Here is an 18,131-nt window from a genome sequence, read left to right as displayed (position 1 = left end):
AAGCGTGATCCTTTCTTTGTCATCATCGTGTCCTGTTTGTGTTTACATTGGACACCATTATCAAAGTAAGAGTTGTTTCGTAACAATTTGCATCAGCTTTATTTATTTATTTTGTGCTTATTTAATTTTTTTTACGAGGCTTTTTGGGTAACAGCGCTTTCCAGAACAGGCAGGAAATAAAATATCCCAAATTACATTTACACAAGTCAACATAGTAGGATAGGGAGTACAATAGAAATGTATAACTAAACTGTACAGTACAAATAAAGTAAAACAAAAATATTAGTGATTTATGACGAAAGAAAAAGACCATTTCAGGTGTGATGTCATAAGTGCCTTCTGGTGACACAAATACCTAACAGATATGTACTGTTTGCCTGGTTGGTTTTTATTTGAACCAGGTGCTTTCCTTGCTCCTGTAGTGTGAACACAGAAAAATGGAAACTGGAGAGACGTTGTGCAACTTAACTGGACGTTGAAGAATAAAAACGCACACCTTTTATTACACGATGTTTGTACACGTAGGCTTGTTTTCTGCTATGTACACACTATGGACATGATTGCAAGGGGGTCGGTTAATTTCGACTTGTGCTTAAACCCCTGTTTTGCACCATGAATCCTTTCCTGGATACACATGCCACCCATCTGTTCCGCCATGTAGTGGTTGGGCCCGGAAACGTGTTTGTCCGCCTTTTTTCTTTCTCTTTTTTTTTTCTTTTCTGGGCATCTGCAACTAAGATTTGGTGGTAAGTCCATCCCTTTTGCGATGTCAGACGGCGCCCCGGAGGTTCCTGTGCATGGTATCCATCCTCAAATTCTTTTTTCCGCCGTTGGGTCTGGAAGCACGACGGAAAAGCTTTGAAGAATCCCATTGAATTACAGAGGAAAAGATAGGAAAATGCCAAAGGCCATAAGAAGAGCGTATGTACAGAGAACGGGGAGCCTTCTCGACCCCAACGGGGGACCCCGCAGGTAACACCCATGTGGCCGGAGAATGGAGAGGAGAGAGGCAGCAGAGGGTCTCAGAAAATACCCGTTTTAGGTTCTGTCCCAACTGCCACCAGAAGTTCATGCAGAGGGATCTACACGAGGTTTACAATCTGTCACTGACCAAAACGCACAAGAATGAAGTTTGTGAAGCCTGCACCGAGTTTGTGCTGAGAACCCTCCAGGTACGACACCAACAGAGACTAGCACACTGCATCATGGGAAGGACCCACAAGACTCAGGAATCCCTGAAAGACCGTGGTCTGTCCAGCGTCCCAAAAACACAAAATGGCAAGTCTTTACGTCCAGGTTTGCACACCACCAATCCAACGGGAATGCCCTATCGATAGACTGGTCAGGGAGATTTGCATACGCCTTCCTGCAGATTCCTCTGATCCCAAGGGCATTGGACAAAGCCAGACAGCCAGGGAGATCAATCATTGTCATACCCGCACAGTGGGCGAGACAGACATGGTATTCAGGTCTGCTGGAAATCTCAGGAGAACAGATGATCACAATCAAGGCAACACAAGACCTGCTAACCATGCAAAGCGGAAAGGTGTGCCACCCGGGAACCAGCCACGCTCAACCTAGCAGCGTGGCTCCTGAATCCCTAGAATTACTGCAGCTTCCTCCCAGGACAACGGAAGTCCTGAGGGGGGCTGGAAATCCAAGCACGAGGAGGTGCTGCAAGGAGCAGGTACATCCACTGTTGCAGGGACATCAAGAAGATAGAAGCATGGACAGAGCACTAGACGGTGCTAACAGTGGCCAATCAGCTGGACAGCGGCCTGACCTACACATTACTAAAGGTCCACCTGGCTTCAATTGTGGCCCAAACCAGAGGTTTAACAGGGAGCAGCCCAGGGGTGAAAAGAATCCTAAAAGGATCAAAAAGAGTAGCACCACTGAGGGTGGCACCAACACCAAGGTGGACCCTGAACACGGTGCTCACACAGTTGGAGACAGAACCTTTTGAAGCAAACACTGAGCTAACAGCTTTCTTTTCAAGGATGGAGAACGCAGCGCATTTCCCCTCCTCAGAGTAGGAATTGAAGAATTACTTCTTCCCAATCAATACCTGGCCTTTCTATAGAAGTCACATTTGGAGATGAGATCTCATTTGGAGATGAGATGGGGTGTTAGTTCCTCTCTTGGGAGAGGTGTGTGTTCTGTTTGTAGTTGGTAAAATGGGTTTATTTCCTTTTCGATGTTGTGAGATATTGGAGTAAACGCTTTCCTCATCATAGTGCCTAGTCTTGTCTTGGGGGAAGAGGTACTCCAGCTTTCAGAGGGTGAGGGGGAAAAGTTCTTTCTAGACAGGCTAAGAAGCCAGTTCATTCGCTGTGCCCCATTATGCTCTTTCATTTGTTTTCTAGACGGCGTACACCATTCCCATCCTGGCCTTTGCCTTTGTCTGTCATCCTGAAGTCCTTCCTATCTACACCGAGCTGCGCAGGTGAGAAGCGCTCTAGTATAGATCGAAGAGATCTTTCTAGTGGGCAGGGTTCACATCCATGGCTGTTATTGTCTCTCTTGATTGAATTGCATTTTATTCTTCTCAATGTCAAAGCTATTTCTGTGGCATGTTTGTTGTACATGTGGCACATAGCTCATGAGCAGTATGGAGTAGGGCCCCTTCCAGGTGGGAGTGCCGGAGTATGTTGCTCACCTGGCGATGGCATTGAGACCGATGTTGACGTGGCTGCTTTGTGATCATCTCTGAGTTGTGCTGATGTGGCCTGGTCTTCCAGTGCTTGTTCATAGCCTTAATGTACAAACAGTAGAGGTAGGAGGCCCAAGGTGAAGCCGGTACCTGTGCACTCTGCTCGAGCTGCACTTGTGCTGCTAGGACTGCAGCTTGGGGAGTGAGAGCTACCAGAGCAGAAGGACTAGCAGCACAAACTATTAGGGATTTGAGGGATTGGGTAGATCAAGGAATTCCCAGAATCGTTCCAGCCCCTGCTTTAGAAGGCCTGCTTCATCTTTGAGCTGTGTATGGACTGTGTCTCTTTCGGGCTGGGTTGTCTCACCAGATCTAGTCTGAGAATCTGGAGGGAGGATCCTGTGTTTCGAGGCAGCCATGCGATGCTGCAACTATGTAAAGTTCCAGTGTGGACCTGTGCGGTCTGTCTAGATCAACACACTCGAACACGACGCTTCGGCATCTGTGAAAGAACAAGTGGGTGCTTTGGCTGATGACTGGCCCTGTGTTTTCAGTGAGAGTTGGAGGCCTCTGCACCAGGATTAGTCTGAAAACCCAGGAGAGAATTCAGTGATATCTCTGCAGACATGTTGCCATCACTGGTGATTAACTCTACATTCGTTCCATATGCATAAGTGCTCGAATGCCATGCAACCCTGGCCGCATAGGGCAGCCCTGGATGGGGAGGGGGCTTGATGGTGCCACAGAACCAGTAGCTTACAGATCTGTTTCTAAAAAAGATGTGAAAGACTGCAGCCCACCCTTGGATGTCACAATTCAGTTTCTTTCTATTTGGGTATTTGAAATTCTGTACAATTCTGACATAGGAAGGATAACTACATTCAAACTAATGTCTTTGCCCCTTAACAGCAAATATTATATTTAGCATACTGTGCACGAGGCATGCCTTGTGTCACGATTTGGTCCCTTGTACTGAAAAGATGTTGCTTAGGAACAGTCTGCCTGTTATTTGTTGAGGTCCCTGCATTCCCAGAGCTGCAGGAGGCCATTAGTAAGTGTGTAAGGGGCTGCAGGTGCTCAGACCTAGTAGCAGCTGTCCGTTGGCATCTCTTCTAGGGAACAGGTTTCCTCACTGTCTTTTTTACTCCTTTTCCCTCCTCTAGTGCGACAAAGAAGAGGATGCAAAATGTGGCCAATGTCTCCATCTTGGCCATGTTCGTCATGTATCTTCTGACGGCTATCTTTGGATACCTGACTTTCTACGGTAAGCGCGTCAAGATTGTATTCATTGTCCAAGGCCTCATCGATACGCACAGATATTTCTCACTGTGAGGGTTTGCCTTAAAGTTCTGAAAGAGAAGGTCCCCTTTTTTAAAGACATATTTCCTTAAATATGATAAACGCTTCGAAATGGATATTTAAAAAATAATACAGACCTCCCTACAAATAAAGGAGCTTCCATTAAGATATTTTCATGTCTGCCAGGAGTCATCTTTTCAAAAGATAGAGATATCTTTACGTGTGAGGGATAGCTTCTAAAAATACAAGTAAGCGACTTCTCACAAGAAGACCTACGAACAATCATACAACATTGGAGAAGAGACGACTCCTGTACATGCCAGGGACCATTGGCGAACGTGATATCGACATGCAAGGGAGCACCCGGTGATGGATTGTCCCTAAAGATGCAGGCTTCTCTACATATTAGGAATCACTCATAAAGATACAGGCATCTTTAGATTAAGAGGGTTGTCTATAAAGATCCAGGCATATCTCTTTTCGAGGCATCACATATAAAAATGCAGGCATCTCTGTGAGGTATCGCCCATGAAAAATGAGACTTCTCAACATGCGAGGGGCCATCCATAGAGATACAGGTATCTCTGTTCAAGGGACCGCCCTTTATAGATTCAAGCATCTCTACAAGAGAGGGTTCACACACAGAGACATCTCTATATGCAAGGGACCATCTCTATATGCAAGGGACCATCTCTATATGCAAGGGACCATCTCTATATGCAAGGGATCATCTCTATATGCAAGGGACCATCTCTATATGCAAGGGATCATCTCTATATGCAAGGAACCATCTCTATATGCAAGGGACCATCTCTGTATGCAAGGGACCATCTCTGTATGCAAGGGATCATCTCTGTATGCAAGGGATCATCTCTGTATGCAAGGGATCATCTCTGTATGCAAGGGATCATCTCTATATGCAAGGGACCATCTCTATATGCAAGGGACCATCTCTATATGCAAGGGACCATCTCTGTATGCAAGGGATCATCTCTATTTGCAAGGGACCATCTCTATATGCAAGGGACCATCTCTATATGCAAGGGGCCATCTCTATATGCAAGGGACCATCTCTATATGCAAGGGACCATCTCTATATGCAAGGGATCATCTCTATATGCAAGGGATCATCTCTATATGCAAGGGACCATCTCTGTATGCAAGGGACCATCTCTGTATGCAAGGTACCATCTCTATATGCAAGGGACCATTATAAGCAAGGGACCATCTCTATATGCAAGGGACCATTTATATATGCAAGGGATCATCTCTATATGCAAGGGATCATCTCTATTTGCAAGGGACCCTCTCTATTTGCAAGGGACCCTCTCTATTTGCAAGGGACCCTCTCTATATGCAAGGGACCCTCTCTATATGCAAGGGATCATCTCTATATGCAAGGGATCATCTCTATATGCAAGGGATCATCTCTATATGCAAGGGACCATCTCTATATGCAAGGGACCATCTCTATATGCAAGGGACCATCTCTATATGCAAGGGACCATCTCTATATGCAAGGGACCATCTCTATATGCAAGGGACCATCTCTATATGCAAGGGACCATCTCTATATGCAAGGGACCATCTCTATATGCAAGGGACCATCTCTATATGCAAGGGACCATCTCTATATGCAAGGGACCATCTCTATATGCAAGGGACCATCTCTATATGCAAGGGACCATCTCTATATGCAAGGGATCATCTCTATATGCAAGGGATCATCTCTATATGCAAGGGATCATCTCTCTATTTTTATAAGTCATCCCTTTCAGACAGGTATGCTTTTCAAGCGATGGGTCTTGTTTAAAGATTTAGGCATCTCTCTAAATGAGCGATCACTTTTTGAAGCTCCGGCATTTGTGCAACTGCTACAATAAAGATTGAAACAAATTTATTCATGAATTAAACACGTTTACAAAGTGATCTTTATGAATGATTTAGAGTGCTCTATTAGCAAAAAACTTCCCCGAAAGATAAATGTTTGCTCATTGAAATGTTCCCATAAGGATTTAGACATATGTACAGATCTACAGATGAGGAACTGGACATAAATTTACATACATCCCAGCATGTTTGAGTTTCTCCGCAATGATATGCATCAAGCGAGGGCCATCATATAATATTAAAGCCACCTCTAAAAGCAAGAGACCTGCTATAATGCATGGAAACAGCCATCCCTGTATACAATCCTATCTCCAATAGGCCTGGGCGGTAAATTCCGTTCCGTTCGCGGAATTTGCGGAATTTGGGTAATTTCGCGTTCCGCGGAGAACGCGAAATTGCCCAAAAATCTGCGTTCCGCGACTTCGCGAAATTTTTTGCTTGTTCGCGTTCTCAATATGCGTGTTCGCGAGATATTTCACCCCGAGCACGCAAACAGCGATCGCGAACAGGAAAAAAGTATCGCGAACAAGCAATTCCGCGTGTTCGCGGAATTTCTGCGTGTTCACGGAGATTTTTTACCGTTTCGCGGAGATTTGCGTAACGCGATTACGCAAATTCCGCCCACCCCTAATCTCCAATGTCCTCATTATAAGTGACTTGTGACAACTCTAGTCACCTGTAATAATGATATGACATAGCTGCTCAACTGTAATAAGTTATTACACTTGAGTTCTGACATCACAATGTCTGTTGCCAGAGCCAGCAGCCAGGGGGAAAGGCAGTTCACAGAGAATAACTGAAGCTCCAGTTTAAACAGCTCAATGAAAGAGGAAAATGGCTTTAAATTTTTCTGATTTAAAAAAAAAAAAAAAAACAGTGAGCAGAAGAAAGGAGATATTTATTGCAACATGTTTAGTTTTTGCACTCTGATGGTAATTACAGAAAAGAATTGACTCACTGCCTTTTTTCAAAAGATTCTGAACCACAGCACTTTTTAAGTTTGTTTTATATTAAACTGATTGTATTATCTTTGTGCAACACATTTCTACCTGCACTTTGTTGTGTTTAAGTTCACACTGCATTCTGTTATCTTTTATGCCTGCAACAACACTTCCTCTTGTATATGAAAGAGCAATAAGGAATAAAATAGCCTCTGCCGTACATTTTAAGGATATTGCAAGTCGCCTCGGAGTTCCAAGATCTTATAATGCAATTTGGTTTTCAGCCTTGTTCCTCTAAATGTCTACGGAACTCTTCTGTGATTTGCGATAGTCTTATAATGTATGACAGAGGGTACTTAATCCCATAAATAACTGTAGAGACATTTCTGCAAGTGTTTGATATCTCTGAGCGTACAACTTCCTATAAATACACAAATGGAGCTACCTGTGAATGGTAGCTAAAATACAGGCAGCTGCCCGGTAACAGACTTTAAGCGAGGTCTCCAAAAGTGTCAGAGGTAGGGTAGCTATAAAATTTAGAGACTTCTCCTAAAATAAGTGCATCATCAAATGCTCGTACTGCTTCGGGCTTATTCTAAAATCTTAGTCTAGAAACCTCAAATAGACATCTTTAAAGGCGAAAGACTATTCGTTATTTTTATGTCAGAGAAGATTAAGGGCGTCCGCAATTGGAACTCCGTTCAAGGCAGATTGCACTTCACCTATGCAATACTCACCCTTTCTTTGTTCTAGGCAACGTTGAGGCGGAGATGCTGCACACCTACAGTAAAGTGGACCCCTTGGACAAGCTGATCCTCTCTGTGCGGCTTGCCGTACTTGTAGCGGTGACATTGACGGTTCCTGTGGTTTTGTTCCCGGTAAGTTTCACATAAACAATTGAAGATTTCTTGCTACCACAGTGGAATTAAAGTTGTTCAGCTGCTTCCAGATTTTCAGGACCACTTTTGGGTATCTCATTTAGCAAACTTGTCTTTTTTTAAACCGGTGGCCTAGGCAAGCATGAACTTTGCATATTTCTTATGAGGCGACTGTGCATCTAACACCTTGGGACACTCCTGACAAAGCATAGCCTCTGTTGGAAGCCAAACGTAAAGTGCAACGTATGAGACATATTTGGCGTGTAAGATAGCCGGGGAAAGTAGTAACTGGAGATGGTGGGGTTTTAGCACAAGTGATATGGCAGATCTGTATGTAATTCAGAATGCCTTTTAATGGCTGATATGAAACGTAGAGCACAGGAATATTAATTGTCGTTGGTGTCCCTCTAGTCCATGAGCTTCAAATCCATTGCTTTCAGTTTCATTTTTCTATTAATGCATATTCTATAATTTTGTGAATGAAAAGCTTTCTGATAGGAGCCTAGCACAGAAGGTGCCAGAGTGCAGTCCTCACCTTGACTGTACCTCAGCCTGGTAAGCAGCTTCTACCCCTCAACACTGCCACATTCCCCAATGCATTGAAGCCATAAATTAAACCAAGATCACCTCCCACCCTCACCCAAGTGAGTAGTGTGCCCCAGAGTGCCCCGTGGAACGGCCAAGAATGGATGTGTGAAAGTAGCAGTCACAGTTTATTCATAACCTCTTTGACCGGACAGTTCTTGAAGAACAAGGTGGTTGGGCCCGAGGATGATGATAAAGAGAAGGCCGATAATGACACAGATGTCAATGGCACTTGGATAGCTTTTCCTCAGAGCATCGTCAAGGAGCTTAGCTTGTCCGTCTTGTCGCAAGCTGAAGTTACAAAGTACCAAATGCTCATGAAATAGGAAGCCATAGCATCCAGAATATGTTTGAAAAGGAGGGTATAAAACATATTTTCTTTACAACCTTTTCGAGATACAAGCAAATAAATCTTTATAGTGCCAGTTTTGGGCCGTATCTGGGAAGCGGATCCTCACCTACTGAAAACCCTTTTCTCAGCAGCAGCCTATGGGGCCCAGTCAAAGAAGAAATGTAAAGCGCCAAACTCTGCCCCCTAGACTCACCCAGCCGAGCCGGTTGGAGCCTATGATTGTATTGGGGCCAGAAGGAGACATTCATGTTCTAAGGCAAGAAACAGTGCTCTAGCTGCAAAAATGTATTCACCTCTTGTTGGATATGAGTGAATCATGGGACATGGCTAAAGACCCTGACTTCTTAGGGGCAGTCAGCAGGACTCCACAGCCATCGCAAAAGACAGAGAATAAGACAACAAATCAAGCCATAAACAATTCACTGGATGCTGGTGGGGTAAGATTTTGCCACCAGGCCAGCAAGATCTTCAGAAGTCAAGTTTGCTTAAAGCCGAGAATTTTAAACCAGAAATCCATATGCAGATATTGAATGCGCTCTGCAGTAGGTCTGACCTTTCTTTGGGAAGAAAATGAAAAAAGGAATTTCAAGCCATTAATGAAGATACAGACATGGCTAGAGCTCTGTCTGTACCCATCCAGAGTTACTGTCAGAAAATCATAGTCATAAATATTGACCTACAGATATATCGCCTATCACTGTGCCATCCATATAAGTACATGTAGGTAAGCATAGATTTACTATTCTTAACTGCATATCTATGTATCTTGAAGGAATATGTACCACCAAGGTACATAGTTATGGAATTAGGAATAGTAGATCTGTACTGTAGTGTATAGTGGCAGTCGATTATCTAGAGCCTTCATTTTTGTGGGCCGTTATTAAGAACTCTATTTTGCTAGTACACCTAACCACAGTTGGAATGTGTCTCTCTCTTGAGGAACCAAATGTAGATCCCGCGACAGTAACCTTTCAGTCACAAAGATGCCATCAGTACCATTGCACTCCTCAATACACGCTTATAAACAGTGCCCTTGACAATGATGTCCACATCTATTCTGACATCAGAGGACCTCTCAACTTCAACGCTGGAGAAACCTTCACCTATGGGAATACTGCTTGCATGTTCCTTTGCCCATTCAATGATGTTTTTATCCCCATGAATCACATTGTACCTATTAGGGTGTCTTCTGAGCCCCTTTTGCACATCCTGGAAAACGTAGTAGAAAGGGAAGGAACCCCATAATTGAGAAATGCACTAACTCAGGCCGGTTTTATACCGCACATCAAAGGTGCTTTGTTGAACATAAAAATGGACAACATGACTGCATTGTAGTAGTAATCTGTGGGCATGGATGTTATCAACTAAAACAAAGCTCCCCGGCACAGGGTCAACAAAAGCATTTCACCTTCAACAAAACTCCCACCACAAGGAAAGTCAAGTGAACACACACATTTGCTCAGAAGAATCAAGGAATTCAGCCACAAGTGTGAGAAGTGCCCGGGCCATTTACCAGCAGTATTCCAGACTGGACCTCTTTGCAACCAGGTGTTACAATAAGTACCAGTCCTTTACCATCAGGTACAAGTAGCTTGTGGCTCAAGGAAAGTCGCTTTTGTTGGCATGGGGTGCTTTGCCTTTTTGCTTATGGCTTGCCTCTATTTTACCTTGTTCGAAAGGTATAAGCCAAGATGAAGAGGCAACAGTACACCCTCCTCCGCAAAGCATCAGCCTGGATGAGGCACCATTGATAGACTTGCATCGCCTCTCAATTGAGAGGTGCGGAGAGAAGGATTTTGCATTGCACAACAAAAGAACCACTTAATCTATCACCTTATCAGTTGCACGCTGTCAAGTATAGTCCACTGGGTAAATATGGCACAGTTCTAAGCAGACTCAAGTGCCATCCCATTCCTAAACCTAAGATCAAATTAGTTTCCTGACAGAAGGCAGGCTTGCTCACCTTGACATTCTCCGTACATCTACGGGGCATGTAGACTTTTCTACAAAAACGTAACAAATCCTAGGCTCATACTGTGATTAGCAACATCATTTCACATCCACAGACAAGTGATTGTGGCGGTGTTCTTTCTAAACCCAACTACCCCTCCTTAGGTCTTTCTTCACTTGCAGAATTTTAAGAAAACAATTAGACAATTCAGGACATCAGGTCAGCAGTTTGTAGGATTTAAACCAACGAGAGTCAATCAGTATCAGAGCAAGTCATTGCACGGTTTATATAAAAATGAGTCAGCTTTTGTCACCATTCCAGAGGATACAAGAGCATACCCTGTCAGGGAGATGTTAACGATGGCCAGGCATTGGGTTGAAAAGCTGCCACATTTTCACTAGCATTATTGTCTCAGTAAAGGGACCAGAAGGAAATCTTTAGTAAGACAAACAGTGATTTGGAACGTGTTCAGATAACTCAAGCTTTACCCCAGCGTCCCTTCTTTCCTGTTGCCCTTCTGCTTGCTAGTTTGATTCAAGCTTATAAATCGATTAAACATTCAATTCTGAAGAAGAAAACCTTCCTTACCTGAACTAGACTACTCCAAAGGGCCACGCAAGTTCTATCTTCAAAGCTCTGGCATGTTAAGACTACATATATAAACAGACACCAGATGATCAGGGTGTTGGTCACATTTCAATCTATAAAAGATACCATTGCTGGAAAACTGTAATTACATATAACTTTTTATTACCCTCTCTGCTCTGACAGTCCCACCATCCTGGTGCATCTCACTTTTAAAAGAGGCCTGTTGAGGCCAACATTCTACAGTTTCTTTCGGATGTATTTATTTTGAATCATATTTAGGCTGTCCGGTTTTAGGTTTAAACCTATAATAACTGATAAAACTCCACTGAAAGAGAAATAGCCCTCACCAGTGAACACATATAAACACAGAAAAAACACCTGCACAACCACAAACTAAATGCCATTCAAAAAAAGAAAAACAAGAGTGAAAGAGTCATTTTTTTCTTCCTGTTGGGGCCAATACGATGTAACTTTGTTATACAAGCTAGTAGTAAGAAAGCCAGGGCTAACATTATTCTGCTTGAGTTTTGTTGTTTGGGGATGCCACTAAAATATTGTTTCTTCTTCCTTTTTTTTTTTTTATAGTTTTGTGGTCTTTGGTCTAAGGATGCAGGGTTTAGAAGCATGTTTTAGGTCTTGTTTAATTATTTTATAAACAGTAGAGAATCAGGAAATATCAAAATCATATTTGATATTTTGGCTGTGTTTGATTCTTTCACTGATAGGTAAAATGGCTGGTTTCATAAGAATCTATCTTAATATGTGCCATCACATTTACCCACAGAGAATCGATAAAAACCCTTAATAAATCAGCGCCCAGTTTCTAGTGAGTCAGTATTGATAGTTGGTGAATTGCCAACACCTCAGGCTTTAAACATTCAATGCAAGGCATAGTGACACGTATATGTGAAAAGAGCGCTATCACCAAGCATTTGGGATAGTGGTTAAAACACGACAGCAGACGTTTGGAAAACACAGAACGCAGTGTCACTAGGAATGCTCTGCAAAAAGGTTCTTTCCAAGTTCAACAAAGATTGGAGTGATATTGTTTGTATTTCCAGTGATTCAGCTATGTATATGAAAAAGTTGTGTGATGACCTGTCAAAACTGATACCTGAGCTGAAGTGCTTCCCTGTAAGAGATCCTTGCCACTTGTTAGATGGTATGCTACAAGCATCTTTACAATCTTCAGAGTTAATGATGAATGATTTTGACATTTTTCAGTCCATTCTGGTGCACTGTTTTCTTATGCACAGGAACTAAATCGCAAATATTTCTCGCTTTGTGTGCCATCAAAGAAGGAGTCATCCCAACTGTGTCACTCAGCTGGTGGTTCTCAGTCCTAGAGGCCACGAATGCTATATTACCCATGTTGCAACCGTTTACAGAATTGTTGCTGAGTGATGATGCCAAAGGCAAGACATGTGAGGATCTTTGGTCACATATTAATAGTGATGTGAAAAAAGTACACTCTACTGCATTCTTGGATTTTTACAGGAAAACATAACTGCTGAAGTGGACATAATAAAAAACACTAGAGTCTGAAAACACCCTTGTCTGCAAATTGTTCAGCATAATTGGTGTAAATGTGAAACATCTCCTTGAGAGTATGCTGGGCGACACCTTTAGTGACTTTGGCACTGCAACATGTTTCATGTTTGAGTGCTTGCCACTTGGTAAGCAAAGCAATGGTGAATAGCAATTCAGGAACTTTTATTTTACAATGTATGAGAAATGGCTCGCAATGATGCATAGAAACGTCCCTTCACCACCAATGGCATTTGAAGTCGATGAAACCACACTGTGTTACTGTGTTCTAGATCCCTTCCATGAAGGGGAATTTCCTCCGTAGTTTGAAAAAGGGTTGCTTCAGTTTTGACCACTTCAGTAACTCTGAGGGCATAAGTGCCCAGATCAGTACAAATATTGCAGACCTTGCCCTGAGAATCGCAATCTTCAAGTGAACCAGTATTGGCATGGAAAGCTATGTCAGTGGCCAGAGTTAATTATTGTGTTCTGGCTATTTTGGCGTTGCCCATCTCAACTGCCAATGTTGAGAGGGCTTTTTCACAGAAGTTTACATAAGAAAGAAAGAGCGCACATGACCAAAAACTCACTGAAGAAGTATTGTATGGTGTACTAAAATAGGTTTAATTCCAAATTACTTACACTTTCTATATATAATGCGTAGCAGTGCAGCAAGCAAGCGATAATAAGAGCAAAACGTTCCAAAAACACCAGAAAAACAGTTTCTGTAGTTTTTAATGGCCGAAAATGTGTAACCACTGATAACCACTGTTTTTGTAAGGTATTGAAAGCACTTGAAAACACTGAAAACACCCCACCAGAATTTACCAAAAATAGAAACTGAAAACAGGAAAGCCTAATTATATTATAGTGTTATGGGAATAAGTGCGTGTGTGATTTTTCTGTACATTCTGTTTCCAATCAAAATATATTCGCTGGTAAATTCCCTTTAGTTCCACTGTGTTTTATGGTGGAGAACTTCATGTGGTAGGTCATGCGCTCTTGTCTCCTACAAAAGTGGCCAATTAGCCAGACGATGACATGGAATGATCAAAGGCAAGTGAGAATGAGGTTTACATGTGGAAACAAAAAAGGAATTAAGTGCAACATTAAGAGCAAAAATGAAAGCAAACTGTACAGCACAGCTGTTTTTTTTTTTACCAATTACTTTTTTTCACTGAAAGATGGGAATTGATATTATCTTCCAACACTGAAGCTTAACTATAGTTTTCACCAAAGCAATAGCTCACTATGCACGATTGTCGGGGTTAGGAGTAGAAGTTCACAATCCATGAATACACCAGTCTGCACGAGTAATGGCAACAGGTACTTAATTAGGTGAAATACTACAGTGATCAAAAGAGAGTGACTTTATCAGCGCTCAGTCTCGTAGTACCGGTTACTTATAAGATATTCCATCCAAGCACAGGAGTATGGCGATGGGGCACTATCTATTGTAGAACAATAGTCACTAAACCGATAACCTGAACTTGTTGCAAAGATGAGCGGTTTGCAACCTGCAGTGCTGTTTTCAGTTCACCGTCCTATGGATTTGTAACAGGCAGAGGTGTCAACGATGACTTGGGATTAGGTGTGGATATAAGGGGGCATCCTTTTTGTAGAGGAACAAAATCGAATGGTTGGAATAATAAAGGTCTGTCTTTCTTCTCTGTCAGATCCGGCGGGCGATCCAGCAGCTTATTTTTCCAGGGAAGACTTTCCACTGGGCGAGACACACTGCCATCGCCATTGTCCTGCTTTTCCTGGTGAACCTGCTTGTGATCTTTGTACCCAACATCCGTGACATCTTTGGGATCATTGGTAAGCCTGTTCGGCATATTACCTCTTCCATACAAGATATCCATTCTGCATCTCGTCCCTCTATACCCTCTGAATGAATGAGCCTTTCACCAGGGAAGGAATGCAGGCTTAAAATGTGTTGCAAGCCATCCATTCCCAGCTAGTCTCATGCATTTGATCCTCGATTTCTCTTTGGTTCAATAACATCTGGTCTCTTTCGTCCTTATTTCACAGGAGCGACGTCAGCACCAAGTCTGATCTTCATCCTTCCAAGCATTTTCTACATCCGCATTGTTCCCAATGAGAAGGAGCCGCTGAGATCCCGCCCCAAAATACAGGTATGTGCGGTCTTTGCCTATTAGAATTACTAGGGAAACAGAGAAAAGGTGAAGATAAAGGTGAACCCAAGGTCTCCGCATCAGGGAGTGTTTGGAGAGCAGTGGTGTCTCTCCAAACATTTCCCATTAGATACCCCTTAATTGGATAGTTAAGTTCCTCTTCATGATTTTTCTCTTATCATAATCATTAACTTTGAAATATGTGATAATATAAAACATTTAAGATGATAAATTGCCCAATTTTAAAGTCGAATTCTTGAGGAAAACATTTTCTATTTTTTGAAAATGAATACTATTAGATATAAAATTTGACACTAGGTGGGTGTCTTAGTCTAGGATGTTGTGTGGACGGTTGATGATAAGTTTGTTGGCTTAGGATGGTGGATGTGACATGCAATGGGTTATGCAGTTGCATGATGTTGGTTGTGTTGACGTATGGTGGTGGTTGTGTTAGTGTCCGACGGTTGCTTGGTAATATTGTGGATGTGGATGGTTGTGGTGACTTTTGATGATAGATATGTGAACATCTGATGTTCCTTGTTTAAACGTATGGTGGATATGTTGGCCTCTAATGGTGTGGTGTGTTTGTGTTTTTGCTTGTGGATGTATGATGATGGATGCTCTGGCATATGATAGTCACTGTATTGTCGAATGATGGGTTGTGTGGATGCATAATATTGGTGGCTTTAGCATAATCACATTCCATGTCAGTCATCATTTTTTAAATGGCATGTTTACACTTTTCAAGATATCTATAAATCTTTAATGTGAAACTACAGAAATACCACTGATTGGTTTTATTACAAATATCAGAATCTTGCCATAGAAATTAAAATTGAAAATCACTTTTGTGACTCTCAGAACCCCTATAGTTCTGCCCCTCTTGACAAAATTTCATAAGACTTTAAACTGTCGAGCAGGACTGAGGTGGGATTTATTTAGGAAAGTTTTATGTGGATTTTTCAAATGACTTTAAACTATTAGCAAATCACTAATGGAAGAGATATCAAAAAAAAAACCTTCAGCAGTGCTGTCGTGCCCTCTACATTATAGGTATATCCAAAACCTATTGGATATAAGATGAAGCAATGTTTACTACTTTTTTTATTTTCTTATTCAAAATAGAATATAATTAAATGTAACTCATCATGCATTTAGTCTGACAGAGATCAAAATGTCACTGTCCTTTTGAGACAGCCAAAGTGGTCCACAGCCCTGGAAAGCAGCCCAGAGGCAGCCGTCCCTTAGTCCTTTTATCCGTTCTCTCTGAGTACGAGTGTTTGAACACAGCCATTTATCTATTTTGTTTTAATGGGATTCTTTTTCTGAAGTTCTGTTTTGCTTCACACTTTTAAGATTTAGCTTCATCTTTCTTAGACAATCTTTTGTGAAAGGTTAGTCTTCTTTCCCTTCAATTTTTTGCAAACTCTGGATACCTCCTTTTCCGAGGAATTCACCCAACGAGTAGGTTACTGGTAAAAACAAGCATTGGCATAGCCAATAGGTCTCGCCTTTGGGACCTTACAAGTGTTTAACCATGCAGCACATTATACTGGGTGCTGTGCTGCCATGGATTGAAGAGCTATACAATTACTATACACTGAGTCATGCAGTCTGATTCGGGAATACATACTTGCCTGTGCCCCGCGCCTCTTTCTGGACGGCATTATGATAACAAACACTGGAAAGGCTTGTGTGACGTCATATGCAATGGGCACCAGAAGCCAGTCAATACAGCAATTTTTGAGGGAGTCTAAAGCATCTGCTTTAAAAAGAAAGTAGTAAAATGGAAGCATTGCCAAACTAGTGTTACCCACTGGCTGCCTTTCACGGGGAAGGGATCTTATCTTGTGGATGGATGGTGTATGAAGAGTGTATGTATGAGTGATGCTACTGAACTGGATGGATGGTGTATGTATGAATGATGCTACTGAACACGATGGATGGATAGATGGTCTACGAAGAGCGTTTGTATGACTGATGCTACTGAACAAGATAGATTGATGGATGAACAAGTGTTGCGTGGAAGACAAGCGCTGCCACGCTAATTAAAAACAGATGGCCCCTGCGCGCCGATGCTGGCTCCCAAGAGCAAACGCTCTGGGAGTAAACAATTCCCAGGAAGCTGGGACATCTACACGCCTTTGCCCAATTGCGTACTAAAGCCAGACGCAAAGGCCAATAGCGTGTGAGCATCACACGCACAAGCTTCTACTAAAGCTGAAGTAATTCCAAGAGGTTCATTTCCTAGAGCAGCGCATGCGCGCTGCGCTAGGCTCGACCTAAAAGGTTTGCTATGTGGTCACTCATCAAAAGAGCAGACTACACCCTACACACCCTTCTCTTGCACATCACTCAGAATGTTCCAAGTCTACGTCCTGAGAGTTTGTAAGTCCCTATTAGGTCTTGCGACGTGGATGCAGTAGACAGAATATCTGCCCTGCCTGAATGTTCATTTTTAATGATCTCTGTCATTTTCTTTGACATACTACTAAGCACCCCGTCTGACCAGAGCGCACAAGTATCGGCGACTTTACAACAAACACGGCTATATCCATGACCAAGCCGAAAACCTTCAGTGAGGCTTCTTCCAAATGCTTATCAGCAGCCATGACCCTTCGATGGGCTAAACGTGTGAGCTGCCTGACGGGTATAAATGAGCAAGGCTGTTTGTGAAGGCGCCCCCGTCCCTAACAACTGCAGTCCTTCTCACAACTCACAAAAGATCTCTGGAGAACGGAAGCGGCAGGCGGGTCCAAAGGACTGCTTATTTTATGCAAAATGCAGATTCGCCATACCCCGCTACCATCTTCAGCGACAATGGGAATCACAGAGTAACATTTATAAAGTCTGAAAGTCGGTTCAAGGCTGGGTGGACGTCCCAATGAGTCACACTTGTGTTAAATTCGCAAAAGAGGCTTTAGAGGGGGCTTGAGTGTTTTTTGAAACAAAATGAATCTGCTATATACACCCCAGTCTTAAAAGTGGGGTCTTGCAAACGCCTTTTGTATCCACCATTTGTATATAGATATTACCAGCATGGGAAGTACAATTGAAGGTACTTAAGTCGGTATCAGTTTGGATTTCAGGACACACAACTGCTGCTGGAACAATTTTGGCGAGGGGGGGGGGGTGTTTGTCATCAACAATACCCAACTTAAGTACCTTCAATTGTACCTCCCATGCCGGTGATATGTATTTTGTGATATCCGTGCTTTACTTTGTAAAACAAGCTATCTTTATGTATGCATTGGAAAACCTCTGGTATACTGCAGCCTTCTCCTCCACCTGTTCCCAAGCTAAGAGTGTTACTAGTTCAAATTACAAAT

The 18,131-nt window shown here is 42.6% G+C and overlaps 1 protein-coding gene across 5 annotated transcripts in view; it reads left to right on the top strand.

Annotated features, from left to right (window-relative positions):
- Positions 1–18,131, top strand: part of SLC38A5 (solute carrier family 38 member 5) — a 419,077-nt gene that overhangs the window by 390,235 nt on the left and 10,711 nt on the right. For all 5 annotated transcript variants that reach the window (XM_085629632.1, XM_085629635.1, XM_085629633.1 and 2 more), the window contains 5 exons: positions 2,367–2,446; positions 3,817–3,917; positions 7,537–7,661; positions 14,341–14,485; positions 14,699–14,802. In XM_085629632.1, the coding sequence (XP_085485758.1) occupies positions 2,367–2,446; positions 3,817–3,917; positions 7,537–7,661; positions 14,341–14,485; positions 14,699–14,802 (555 nt within the window). The remainder of the gene's footprint in view (positions 1–2,366; positions 2,447–3,816; positions 3,918–7,536; positions 7,662–14,340; positions 14,486–14,698; positions 14,803–18,131) is intronic.

The sequence above is a fragment of the Triturus cristatus genome, chromosome 10, assembly GCF_964204655.1.
Source record: "Triturus cristatus chromosome 10, aTriCri1.1, whole genome shotgun sequence".
Lineage (NCBI taxonomy): Eukaryota > Metazoa > Chordata > Amphibia > Caudata > Salamandridae > Triturus > Triturus cristatus.
The sequence above is the reverse complement of the archived record's forward strand: the minus strand, read 5'-3'. Positions and strand labels throughout refer to the sequence as shown.